Source organism: Sipha flava, unplaced genomic scaffold (assembly GCF_003268045.1).
Source record: "Sipha flava isolate LNK unplaced genomic scaffold, YSA_version1 88_pilon_pilon, whole genome shotgun sequence".
NCBI classification, from domain to species: Eukaryota; Metazoa; Arthropoda; class Insecta; order Hemiptera; family Aphididae; genus Sipha; species Sipha flava.
The window spans coordinates 1,011,174-1,025,570 of NW_020273630.1; the positions used below are offsets into that span (position 1 = coordinate 1,011,174).

At 27.0% G+C, this 14,397-nt stretch overlaps 1 protein-coding gene across 3 annotated transcripts in view; it reads left to right on the forward strand.

Annotated features, from left to right (window-relative positions):
* The first annotated feature begins 1,786 nt into the window (after nt 1-1,786).
* The window catches only part of LOC112693547, a 30,030-nt gene continuing 17,419 nt past the window's right edge, over nt 1,787-14,397 (forward strand). For 2 of the 3 annotated variants that reach the window (XM_025568657.1, XM_025568658.1), the window contains exon 1: nt 3,147-3,173. In XM_025568657.1, the coding sequence (XP_025424442.1) occupies nt 3,162-3,173 (12 nt within the window). In that variant the 5' untranslated portion in view covers nt 3,147-3,161. Of the gene's footprint in view, nt 1,861-3,146; nt 3,174-14,397 lie in introns of those variants that run through there. The other variant, XM_025568659.1, reaches the window with a different exon arrangement.

The window sequence follows — 14,397 nt, forward strand, 5'->3', positions numbered from 1 at the left end:
GTCGAAAATTCCGTTTTTTTAAGGGTCACGCGCGTGCCGAGTTTCGCGTGTTTTGGTCTATTGTTACCAAGACAACGACGACGAGCTTTTACCGCGACGGCGGGCGGACACCGCTCGTGACGGTAACAATAGTAATTACAATAAGAACAAGGCCCGTCGCATCGGCGTGTAATTAAAACACGGCATTTCGTATAATAATCGAATAAATAATACGAGCAGTTAATGACCGTGCTTTTGCGGGGACGTAAATACGCGTTCCCGTGTAAAAACGCGCGCCGTTATTCGACAAATCTCGACCAAATTCGATAACGCATCGAAGTAACACAAAAATATCAACGCTGCAAGTATCGCAATCCATGTTTATATAGAATTAAAATATCATTCACTCACGTTCGTTACGTCTGAAAAACGACAGAACGTATTAACTTGAAATTTGATGTAGTGATTTCAATTAAACACTCTACGTGCGCAATAAAAAGAGATTTTTAAAAAATCGCATTTTTAATGGTCGATACAATTCCGGGCGGAATACTTACACATATTTCCACATATTTTGGTTATCTAAGGAATATTTTATCTTGTTCAGTATGTTGATTTTAATAATTACCGATTTAGGTTGTAGATAAATTAAAATCATATAATTAATTTAAATAAATAAAATTAAAATATCATTAGAATGCCCTAATACGACATTGGTAACAACATTGATCATTATTGTTTACAAATTCATACTTTTTTAGATATTATTATTTTCGCAGATACTTACAATTATTATTTTTATTATATACAGATACTATAACTATTATTATAAATTAATATAACGGAACAATTTTATTCTGTGTACAATGTTATATACATATTATATGTGTAGTATTGTAGTTGAAAAATACATCAATTTGTGTATACAACTTATCTAGGTACCTGTATATTTAATTCTTCGGGACACAACTCGTGTAACCCGAAAAAAATCCACCGGATATAACTCTGTATTTGGGATACAACTCATTTGTAGCCATTTAGCCAGTATTATTAAAATAATTATAAAAATATCGTATGATAACTTTAATAAATTATTAACGTGATAACACGCATTATGCTGTCGACACGATTCTACTATATCTTATATTAACACGAAATATCGACAGTATCGACGTTTGTTATCCACTACAAGTGTTTTCCAAAGAAATAACAAATATAATACTATTATATAATAATAACACTCAAATTGTGTCACCCTTAAATAATTTTGAGATTTTTGAGATTTTTTTTATACATAATAAAACGTGATATGTGTAAATTTGTGTTTTCTGATGCTTAAATAAATGTGGTGTTATTTCTGGTTAATGTTTCACTACAAAAGTCTTATTACGAGTACATTATAATATATTCATACAACAATTAAAGAAATTTCTTCAAAATCTATACATTTGAGTCATATAAAATCGACTGTTATTTAGTGTGTATAATATATCTATAATATTTCTATGGTGTTTTAATTTTTCGATCAGTAAAATAATAATTACGTGGTAAAATACTTAAAATGATAAAAATACTTTTTTAATGATTTTTTTTTTTTTTATCAATTATGTATACACAAATATATTACGATTACAGTTTCTAACTAACTAAAATTATCTAATTCTCTTATTTGTAAACCATTTTAAATTAAATTAATAACCTATTGATTATTGTCTGTGTTCCGACGATTAAATTAATTTTAAATCCTTAAACTACATTTTATGCATGGTAATATGCTATAAATTATAATTTTTAATACATTCCATATAATTTTTTGAAGTATTCGATTTAAGTGTGATATAATTATGTGTCTTACAATTTACTACTACTTTATCCTCATAGGTAATGTATAAAAATATATTATGCATTTCAATTCTTACGTGAATAAATTCAATATGTTTATAAAATTTTGTTTTAAGTTTGTGTTCGGTAAATTTATAGAATAAAATATTTATTTTGAACTTCAATGATTAATCTCTAATGATGATTTTCTTTGGTCCAGACTCATTTTTTTTAATAGCCAACTTTAAACATAATATTATAAACAAAATAAATATAATATTTATACTTTAAACGTGATAAAACTAATCAACATTTTATAGCTCATAAATATTTGCAGTTTATGTTTGTTTGAAAAATATGAGTGTTATTAAACGCTTTCGATAATTTAACAAGTTACATTACTTTTATTTTTAATATTTTAACTAAATTCTGTCTCTCTAATATATAAAAACTAGATTTTACCAGAGTTCAAGCACATACTTTATAAAAGTAGAGACAAATATTAATTTAATATTTTTCAGTGCAATCAAGCCCGAACCCTATTATGCTGCAATTTATATTATGTCCACTACAGAAAAGACTATAAATTACATATTTTAAGCAATTACTTTCCATGATTTATGTGCGTTGATTTAATTCCATCTAATATACTCGTATGTTTAAATGTATGTAATTTTCAGATTAAAAAACAGTTAGAACAGTTAACAGTATAAGATATACAAAAAAGACAAAAGTGGGTTTTGTAATCATAATAATTTAATTACAAAAAAAAAATTCCTGTACACTTATATCATAGGTGTGATATGCTATTTCCTCATTATATATATTATAGGTATTTTTTGTGGTGCCTATATTCATTTGAATTAAATAAAAAGTGCCGTTGAAAAATACTAGCATTTAGTATACTCCAGTTTTATTGGTAATTGTTGAAAACAAAAGTACAATGAAACACAAATACAATAACACGTCAATTTGTGGTAACGGTTTGTTAATGATGTATTACAATAATACCTTGTGAATATTTGGTAGGACTAATTTCTTCTCAAACGTTAAACAATAAACGTGCGCATCTATGTTTTTGGCTTACTTTTCATATAAGACAATCGACCATAATATGTAGTATTTCATTTACGTCTAAACTCTCCGAATGACCCTAACATTTTTTTTCTCATATTTTATATTGATAAGTGTAATTGGTACCTCTCACCCACTCGTTGATCTATGCATGTAACTCAGTCTATTTCAATTCAGTATACACCTTATACACCAGTATACATCGTTCCGATCAAATAAATAGTATATATAAAGTCGCAATAGTCATGTATTTCGTGATTTGGCTAGTTTGAACGGCTGGTTATCTAATGAGTTTTGAGGTAAACGTTAGTTATTCATCTTGTTAATTAATATTCTCTGTGAACTGATTTATGCTTTATTTATAACATCGATTTTCTAAATGAAGCTGTGCATTTTTTTTATTTGCAATCATAATCGTGAAACATAAAATCAATATATTTAATAATAGGAATAAAGTTTATGTATGATATATAATAGATACAATGGTTAATGTCATATTTTATACATCTCACAGTGGTCTGAAGTGCAATTTTAGGCGGACAAAATTATTTTATTTACAATATGTTTTCCTAATGTCGTTTAGTTAATGTTACTTAGTATAATTAAATTAACAATTAATTTAAAATTTAATTTAATTTTTAATTTTTTAATTTACTAATTAACAATTAGAATTAAAGAAATTACTTTTTTTTTTATTTTATAATAATTTAATTATTATTATAATTAATTATTATTAAAAAATAATTTAATTATTTAAATTATTATTTTACAATTATTTATTCTGAATACTTATAATCATGGGTGGTTTTTTTTTATGGTGGCTAATAATGATATTGAATTTAATTATTAATACATTATTTTTGGAGTTGGAATATTTTTAAATGCAATATTATAGATGATTAATCTATATATTAAATGTGATTTTTAATTACAAATGCGATTATAAAAATTAAATTAAATAATAATATTTAACAAAATAATCTTATTCAGAGTCTGAACTACTCGTATTACAATTAATATCGGATCTAACATAAATGATTATTTTTTTAACGGCTTAATCAAATTCAACAATTTTTTTTGGCTGGAATTGATCGTAAGCTTGAAATATAAAGATCGGATGAAATCAGTAACATATGAATCAAGTTTTCATTTTAACATGTTCTTGATATTTTTCTAGTATTATGCTCACTAATTCTTTTAAAATCTTTATTTCTAGACTCATGGACTTCTTCTGACAACTGACATATGAAAAATAAATTAGAATTCAATACATACACAATTTAATATTCATGGTTAGTGATTACCTAAAGGTACCAGTGAATTGCTTATCACATCAGCTCCATGAATCAAAATTTTATGCGCGCTGGCATGTAATACCATGGATACAACGAAATGAACAGTTCTGCAGTTTTAAAAGCATACATTTCGAATTCATCCACATTAATTTCGTATCCACTTGCAAGTGCTCTCAATATAACATCAAATCGCTTTATAATTTCTAAGTCTAATCCTGTTATATCAGCTGATTATTCTGCATTTTTAAAAAATCGGCGTGCAGTGTTTCCGTCATTCGTAGTTCCACTATCTATTTTATAAATGTACAAATGTATTGAAGATGTATTTAAAAAAATTATCTTGGTAACAATTTGTATTATATTTTAATATTTAATATTTTTTTGTTTATAAATATTGAGTGTAAAATACTATAATGTATAAATTATAAATATAAATACATAAAATATAATTTACTAAAATAATTTCGACTTTTTACCTTATACTTTGTAGAAAAACATCTACCAGTGATCCGGTTTCTATTCGAAAACGAACTTGAATATCTTTTTTTTTGTTTGGAAAAACTTAATTTTTGTTCAAGTGTTCTAACCTGAAAAATAAAACATATATTCGTTATTATCGGTATTAGAACTAAAAGAAAAACAGTATACACTTTTGTACATACCTGCCATTGTTTAAACTCTAATCGATAGGCAAAGTGTATTAAACGTTCAAAAAATCGGATCCAGGCATGAAGTGTTGAAAGTCCAATATTATAAAAAATGTCTTGTGCATTCTCTCTTTTTCTACATTTTTCTATGTTATTCTTGCCTTTAGGACTGCATTTGCATATATAGCAAACCTGACTAGATGTATTTGACATAGAATTACAAACCTATAAAATATAAGATACTTAAAATTTTTATTTAAATGATTGTTTAATAATATAAACTATATAAAACTATACATGTTTTTTATACCTTGCCATCAATCATCGAAAAAATAAGTGTGTGTCGAACTTCTATTTCAAAATCATTATATTTCAACTTAATAAGGACGATATTATCTATCAATGATATTTCATTATTTACTTCCTCGATTTCTTGAACGGTAGACTGCGCAGTTTTTTTTTTATACTCACACTTTATTGTTCGATAGTATCTCGTAAAAGAAGTTCGAGGATTTTTTCACAGAATTTTTTTATTTTCGGAACTATAGATGGAACATCGGAGTTGTTGTAATGGCGCCAAGGAGAATATAAATAAGTCGCTGTCATTTGAATTTGTTGACGTTGAAAACCGATATTTGTATCGTGATTGCCCGTTACTTCCATCACATCCCCATTTATAAATTAATTCAAAATCAAACAAACCCTGTTCCATAGGTAGTACATTTTCGATTTGAAATATTCGGATGCATGTGTGGTCAAGAAGATTCTGAATTGGAATCTTGTAAAACATTTCAGTTATATTTATATTATTGGGGTAACATTTTTTTATGAATCTAAAATTTTTCATAACTTGAATATATATTGGCTTTTCGTAACATTGCCGGTTTCCTTATGTTTATGTACTGCTGTTTTGTCAATTTATTATCTAAGATAAAAGTTAATGCCTCATCTGCTGTGTAGGATCTTATTCCTATCGATAGAAAACTTAATTAAGCTTTTTTCATTTTTGTTGATCTAGTTGGTGTAATTAAAGATTATTTTAATAACATGGCAGTGTTTCTCTAACCCGATTTTTTTTAATGTACTCTGAGTAGCATAAACTATTTCTGGGGAAGAATATGATTTTAATAAAAACCTTTAATTTTTCGATTTTTCGATTTTTCGATCTTTTAGTACATTCAGCGAATGACTTAGGTGGTTGGCCAACTAATAAACATGAAGTAAAAGGAACTGAGGGTTGAATATTTAGCATTATAAATTCCGTTTCAAGCCACTGTTTATTATTTTTTGTATAAATTATTCAACTTTCTAGCACTTTTAGGCCACAATCTTGTCAAAACTACTGCAAAACTACGAATTTTTTTTCATCACAAGTTTTTTATACATACTGTTCAAAGTTCTCCATTATATTTATTTTTTAATAAATTTAAAATAAATAGCCGGGATTTAATTTTTTGAGGCTTTAAAGGGCCTTTATCATGCAAACATTTAAAGAAATCTTCATATGTGTAATTTTCGAATTTTCTCTCTACACTAGAACAAGCTGTAAAAATAAAAATAAAGACTACAGTTGCAAGTGGCTGTAAATGAAAGTTAGACCATTGAATCTATAGTAAGTTGTACTATAAGAGAAGATAACTTGTGAATAGTTACTATTAGTAACTTTTAAAATACCTTCCATTGAAATTTACCAATTTGATTTAGTCTATTGAACCTATCAATAAATTAAAAAATGTGTTAATCATTTAATATTTAACTTACCTTTTGTGTCGACTTTCATTGTAAAAAAAAAAAAAAAAATCGTGAAAATACTTAATATTGTAATCACAAAAATTGTTTGAAATACACATTGAACGGTCGAACAGGTAATGATATAAAATCAAACTACTCAGGTAATCAGATTGTTATTACAGTTCATACGGGTTAATTAATTATATTGTGTACTGTATTTATATTTGATAAGGTGCATACAACAATACTCTCAACCTTTCTAAAAATATTTTAAAATAATACTTTTCTCTGCCTAAAATTGCAGTATAAATCACTGTGCACATGTTTGAATAGCTGATAAGACTCATCCATTGGCATTATCTCGTTTACGGCTAATTTTATCATGAGTGTTTTTGCTTTTTTTTTGTGCCACCAATTTAAAATGTACATAACTATTAAGTATACATAGTCTTTTACCAACAAAAATTTAGGGTTTCACTTATCAAGTACTCAGCCACCTAAAGAGCGTGTCTAGAAAGTTTGTAAGATGCCAATATTGTTGTACGGTTTATGTTTGATGACGAATTGTGACAATTATATGAGTATGTGAAACTAATTTAATAAACGATAATATGCAAGTAAATTAATGTTTGCTGAAGTATCAAGTGTTATCTTTGATCGTTGTCATACACCGTTCCAGCCGTAATCTAATAACTTCCAAATTTTCTGGACGATTGGGTTATATTATGTATAACGTAAAGTTATACTGTTATATCAAATAATTAACTTTACAATGATAAAAAAAATATCTCAAAAAATTACTATAATAAATGTATTAAAATAACTTTAATGCCAAAGAGTTGTATGATTATCGAATTTGTGTTTAGGTACTAAAAACTAACTAAAAAAGTTGAATAGATAAATTGTATATAATTTTAGCTGATTTATGTCATTTTCTAAATTAATACACCAAAGTTAACTGATTTATTTGAGAGGTTAAAAAAATTATTAAATATTATACTATAAAAATTATAGTATAATATTTAATGGTTTTTTTTTTTTTTTTTTTTTTGATACTGTTATCGATCAACTATCAATGATGTATACATTATATATAGTTGATTTGCCGTGTTAATCGATGTATAAAGTAATACAAATTAATATTTATAACTGTTTATTGAATAAAATATAATAATTATATAATAAATTATTGATACTCTTGTAGACTACACCAAACGTTGAAGCTCATAATTTTAAGCTGCTCGATTACTTTATATAATCAAATATAATTGTCGAGGTGAATAAAACAAACTTTGCTTAATATTGTAGCTATTATTTAAATATATCCCACCGATAAAATGAAAAAAGATTTAAAAAATAAGTAGGTATATAGAGTTTGATGAATATATATATATATTTATTTAATAGTGTTTTATGGTTAGTTATAATATTTAAGAGTATTTTATAAATGTTTAAAAATGAAACGATATGAGGAAATTTAAAAATATATAACATATATATATAACACACCAGTGGCGAAGCATAACAGGAGACGATGAGACAATGTCTACACACTTTTAATACGGATACATAATTTGGTTTTATTATATCTTATTTATTTTTATATAATATATACTTCAATATTTATCATAATTTTACTTTTGTGCCATACCGTATTAATATTCTTAAAATAGATTAGTTGCGGACCGTGCACGCGAGCTGTCGTCCGTTGTGGCGTAGTAGTTAATTCTATTAACATCCAAATACAGATATAAAAATTATTATCATGAGACGACGCGTTTCAGCGTCTCGTTTTTCAAGGCGCGGTGTGCAGAGGGAATAGGTTATTGAGTAGGGATTATCATTGCGCTATGAGACATGTCTGGCGTTCGTATTTATTATTTCATTTTAATATACATTATTGTACATTATTAATGATGATTACGTCATTGTTTTTCGCGTTGATGCGTTATCGTTCAATGCAATTTTGTTATCGTAGTTATTGGTTGGTTTTTATTTTACGATTTATTTATTTCTGGCGTGATATTCGTATCTAAATATTAAAATATTGTACTATTGTCATTTGCCACTATGCCTGATGATTTAATTAATAAAATGTTGAATGATGGATTAGTAAACTACTCATACGAAAAAAAAATATGAAATACAAAATAAATGACCGTGTTCCTTTTATCATAAATACATATAAAGTTATAAATGGGGGGAGGGGGGCTGTAACGTATTATTTTAATGTTTCCCCAACTTAAATACTCGTGCTTCGCCACTGTAATACACATGAATAATGTTTTTTTATAGGCACCTAAACGGCATATAATAAAATAAAACGTATACCTACCTTCTAAAGACACGTTTTTTTTTGATGTTTTTAACTGTTTGTTATATTTATTTATTAACATAAATCACATCCATATTATTATTTAGTATATGTACATATATAAACAAATATATACTATTTTAAAATAAATGATCAACTCATGGATGTTTGTAGTACAACCAGGAGCGGATCCACAGTTGGAGAACTGTGGGTCAGGCTGTTTCAGGCCACTTATAAGGTCTGAAACTGAATTATAAGTATATACCTTGTTATAAAAAAAAACACACTATGGCAGAATAATATGTGTTTTCAAGTTTATTCATAATTATCATTGAAAAAATTAACATTTATTATATTTTGTGGAGTCTTACAGTGGCGTAGCCAGGATTTTTAAATGGGGGGGGGCTAACCACTTTTTTTGGATAAGTAAGGTAAGAGAGGATATGAGAATTCACCCTTAACCCCCCCACCATCTACCACCAAGTTTCTAAACGTAATTCAAGCATTTTAGTATAGTTTTAAAAATATTTATTTATATATAATTTATAATAATAATAATAATAATAATTTTGGTTTCAGTGTTCAGTCATTTGCTCCACTCTGACAGCTGCATTCTCATAGGCGAATTTCTGGCAAATTCAGTTATTATTTCATTTTCATCGAATTGCTCTTTTTTATTTATATTAGCCATAGCTAACCCATTCAGTCTGTTTTCCGACATGGTGCTTCTTAAAAAATTTTTTATGCGATTAAGTGCTGAAAACGTTCTTTCTGGAGTGAAAGAGGTAACTGGTAACGTGGCTAATAATTGTAAAAGTATTTTAATGTTTGGTCGAAGATTGGTGCGATGAGAGAGTGAATCAAGAGCAGAATTCGGTTTTGGAATAGTATTTTGACTCCATTGTTGCCCCCATATGAACAGGTCAGCTCTGATTGTAGATGAGGTTTCATCATGGAGATCTTGGACATTTATTTTAGCAGCTTTTATAATATTTTTATCGTCATACATATTTAAATTGGCCGGAATAAGTCCTTCAAGTGGCATAACATCAATAAGCCTTTGATTAAAATGATCATTGATTCTATTAAATAGTCAAGATACATTATACATATAAACACGGCCTATGGGGGAGACTATAGCCCCCTTAGCCCCCCCCCCCTTGGCTACGCCACTGGAGTCTTACATGAGGTGTGGCATAAAAGTAATTTACTGTATTATACAATTAAACAAATGATGTTATTTAGGGGAAGGGGTAGAAACTGGGGTATTCGGCCCAGTATGGTATTAACTTCAGCCAACTAAAAAATATGAGAAGTCTTCAAGAGGCCAATTTTGTCGACAACTATTAACTGTGGGTCAGCTGACCTCCTGAACCTCCCCTAGATCTTCTCCTGAGTACAACATTAAAAACTAATATATTAGTATTCTTATATATCAGGGTTGGGACGTATTATACCTGATAATGATTTTGATGTATTATACCTCACGTATTTAATGTCCAGTTTTACGTATGTTTTATACATGGGTACAAACATTTTTTTTGCCCGATTTTTTTGAGAAACAACAGTTAATTCCCGGTACATTTTGGTCTCTAGCTAAAAATAAACATCAAGATTTATCAACCATAGCAAAAAAAACTTTTGAATCTTTCAGCAACCACAGCACAATTAGAAAGAATATATTCTAATTGATCTTATGTTCACAATCCCTTACGAAACAGACTAGAAGAAGAAAGGTCAAAGGAGCTTTTAAGTATTTATTATGCACTTAAAATTGAAGAAAAGCATTTTAATTCTATCGAAGATTATTAATAATAGAAAAAAAATACCTAAATTATTCGATTTTAATTTTGAATATTTAATATGAATAAATAAATGTATTATAATGTATTAATAAAAAATAATTAATAATAACCTACCTATGTTAAATACTATGGTAATAAATTGTATCTTAAACAGAGGCGAATTCTCCAGGCATGATCAGCATGCCCCGGTTAGCAGCATGCTTAGGAATAAAAACGTTATTAATTAAAATACAAAAATTATTTTTTAATCAATAATATATTACATATTTTAAAAGAACTTAATGTAATTTAATTCTGTTATACTTTGTAACATTTAATTACAGAGCATGCGATAGATGTGTGCAGTGGCCCAAAGTGGATTTTTAACAAGGGTATCGAAAATATATATTTCGAGGTACCCATCCACCTCCACCAGTAAAATCTGAGTTTAGGCATAGTATAATCCTTATTTTTAAGTGTTTTTGGTTTTTTTTTTACTAACAAAGATACTAAAAATGAAAATTTTTAAAATAAACCTAATATTAATTATTATTCAATTTTTTGGGTATTAATTTATAAGTTTGTATAGCATAATTTTTGGGATTGAGCCCTACTACTTATTCTCATATAACACTTTAGTTCTAGGGTAACTATTATTAGTATGTTGATTTGGATAGCTGAAAAATTGGTTAGTATTAAATTAAACAAATATTCATAAAAGTTCACACAAAACTAGTCATTCACCAATTCTCTGAAGGGTGTCAGTCGACAGCCTTAACCCTCCCTATGTGCACCACTGGATGTGTGCGCAAGCTATACGACGCTTGTTACCGCTGTAAAATAACAGTTTATTCGGAAACCACCTCTACTAGCAGCCGCTGTATTTATTACCCAGGGCATGCATATTCTGTTGCACTTCATCAATGTCGTAGTTTATAAAATTTAAGTGTACGATTATATGACAATTTTTCATCGTTTTATTTTATTGTGCTATTTTTTAATATAGTTTAGTTAGTTAAGTATTATTTAAGTAAGTGCTATTGTATATATATATATATATTAAATTAAAGTCTTATTAATAATTTAATACAAATCTGTGAATTATTTACTAATTATAAATTAAATATAACTATAAAACATTATGATAAATGAGCATGAGCACACATCAGAGTCAGCATTCATCACTGATTACTGCGTATGGACGGAAAAAAAAGGTTAAAAATTTGAATTTTTCGAAAATAAGTAAAAATTCAAGTCCTTTTACAGATTAAAAAAAAAAAAAAAAAACAAGATTAAATAAATGTGATGCGTTAGAAATATTTCGTGTTAAATTTATCGTTGAACACACTGTATTTTTTTTTTTTATGGTAAAATAGGTGGTGGGTAGTAAGAATTTATTTTTGCCTACTTCCTAAAATTTAGTTTTAATTAGACGACACTGAATGTCATTATATGAACTTTCTATATCAGATATAATTAAACCAGTAATTTTAAATATAAACTATTAACATATTCATTAGGCACTTGCAAGTAATTGAACAAAAACAAGATTCAAAGTCAAGGCGGTCCTAATAAAAAAATATACAAGTACATTCATTAAAATATGTTTACATTAAAGATTGAATTAATAGTTGAAATGTTTATTTTGCATTATTAACTATAAAATTAATAATTGTAATTTAGGAATTCACTTAAAAAATACATATTTAGAAAATATAACATTGTTTTATAACAAGTGATTTGTTAACAAATTATTTCCATATTTTAGAATTTATGAAAAAAGAGCAGAGAATATAGTATAAAATTTGGATAAGCTTATTTTATAACTAGGCACAGTATGTTTAATACGATAATAATAAAATTAAAAATATTAAAATATACTAGACAGTAAAATCAATCTTTATTTATTCAAAATTATTAATTATCCAATAGTTGTAATTATAGTTTTTATTTATCGAATATTTCAATCAAAAAATAATTAAGATATTAAATTAAAATTTAAATAAATTAAAAATCAGATCACAAATCTTTTTCAGTTCTGTTTTCTTCATTCTCTTTAGACATCTTTTATACTGATAATTCAAATTCTTCTTTAGATGTACTATGTACATCTGAAGTTTCAGATTTACTGTTGTTTTTTTTTCTTTGTAATAATGAAATCTATCCTCTAAAAATAAAAAATTAATACAATATTACCAAAAATAATAATATAAATAGGTAGGTATTATATATAATTAATATTTACAAAAATATTTATACAAACCTTGATCAATGAACAAATCATTAGTATCGTTATGTCCAAACACAATTCTTGGTCTTTGGTTATTTTTTATTTTCTCTGGAGAATTATTTAATTTAATAGTTCTTTGTAATTTTATTACTTCCAAATCCTTTTTCATCTCATTTCTTATGTTTTTAGAAGTTGGAAAGGATTGTGAGATTTAATTTAATTTTTTTGTTAATTGCATAATTGTCGGTTTTATTTCAGGTTCATTCTTTTTATTTTGCATTTCTTTATTTTCAGTCTGAATTGCTATTTGAACTGAATTCGTTTTTCTTAAAACAATTTTTTTTGCGTGAGGGCTCAATCAACTTGTTGGACTCAAATTTTATTTTTCTTGCTTTTAAAACAGGATCTATTGATCTAGATTCTATTGGCTTATCCACATGTTTGATTTTTTCCTTTTTTCTTCGAGTATTCATCATCTATGATATTATTATCTTTACGGCAAACATTAGGAGACACAGGTCTTGATATAATTACTTTCTTTAATGGAATAGGTGATCTTCTTCTATCAGTAGTTTTAATTTTAGGTGATCTCGATTTAGATTTAATCTTAAGAGGAAACCTAATTTTTTCTCCTTAATGGAGACAGTCGTCTTATTTTTGGCGAAATATCTCGTGATAAAGATCTGTGATTTTTCCTTAGAGATAATGAACGATAGGGATATCGTGACTTTAGAGGAGAGTACCTCCTCAGAGAAAGATTTTTTTCCCTTAAAGGTGATAATTTTCTGGGCGATCTTGATGGTGATCTTTTTCGATGTTTACTGTATGGAGATATTGATTTCTTTCTATTACGTAGTGATGGTGATTTTAAGGGAACACGAGAATTTAATAGAATGCATTGTGCTGGAGGGTTTCTTATTTCCTCTAAAGTTTTAATTGATTCTAATTCTTTTTCGTGTGGATTAATTATAGGTGTTAAATTTTTAACAACCTTTGGTGGATTTATAACATTTGAATCATCAACTTTCACAATTAGTTTATTTTCTATTTTCGGCTCCGTACTTTTTTCATTCGTATTTTTATTGTTTTGTTTTATACTTTTATTAACTTTTTTTGATGTTTCAACATCTTCGTCATTAACTTCAGCTTCCATAATATCTATTAATTTGTTAAGTTCGTCCACATCTTCATCGTTTTTCCCTAGGGATAAAGCATCACCATCATCTGAACACAGATAAGTATTATATTATTCATAAATATGCAATAAAATATATGAATATTCATTAAATATAGAATAACATTTATAAGACAGCATGTATAATTGATTATATTATATATAGTTTTAACTTTTATTCAAATTATAATATTCATATAACAAAGTAGCATAAAAATAGATGAAGGATTCGATATAATGAAAGAAGAAGTAACAAATATATTAAAGAGTGCCAAACCAAAGAAAGTAGCAGGACCCGATGAACTAGTGGCGAATTTTCTATGACAAATTTCTCCTGATATACTTCTT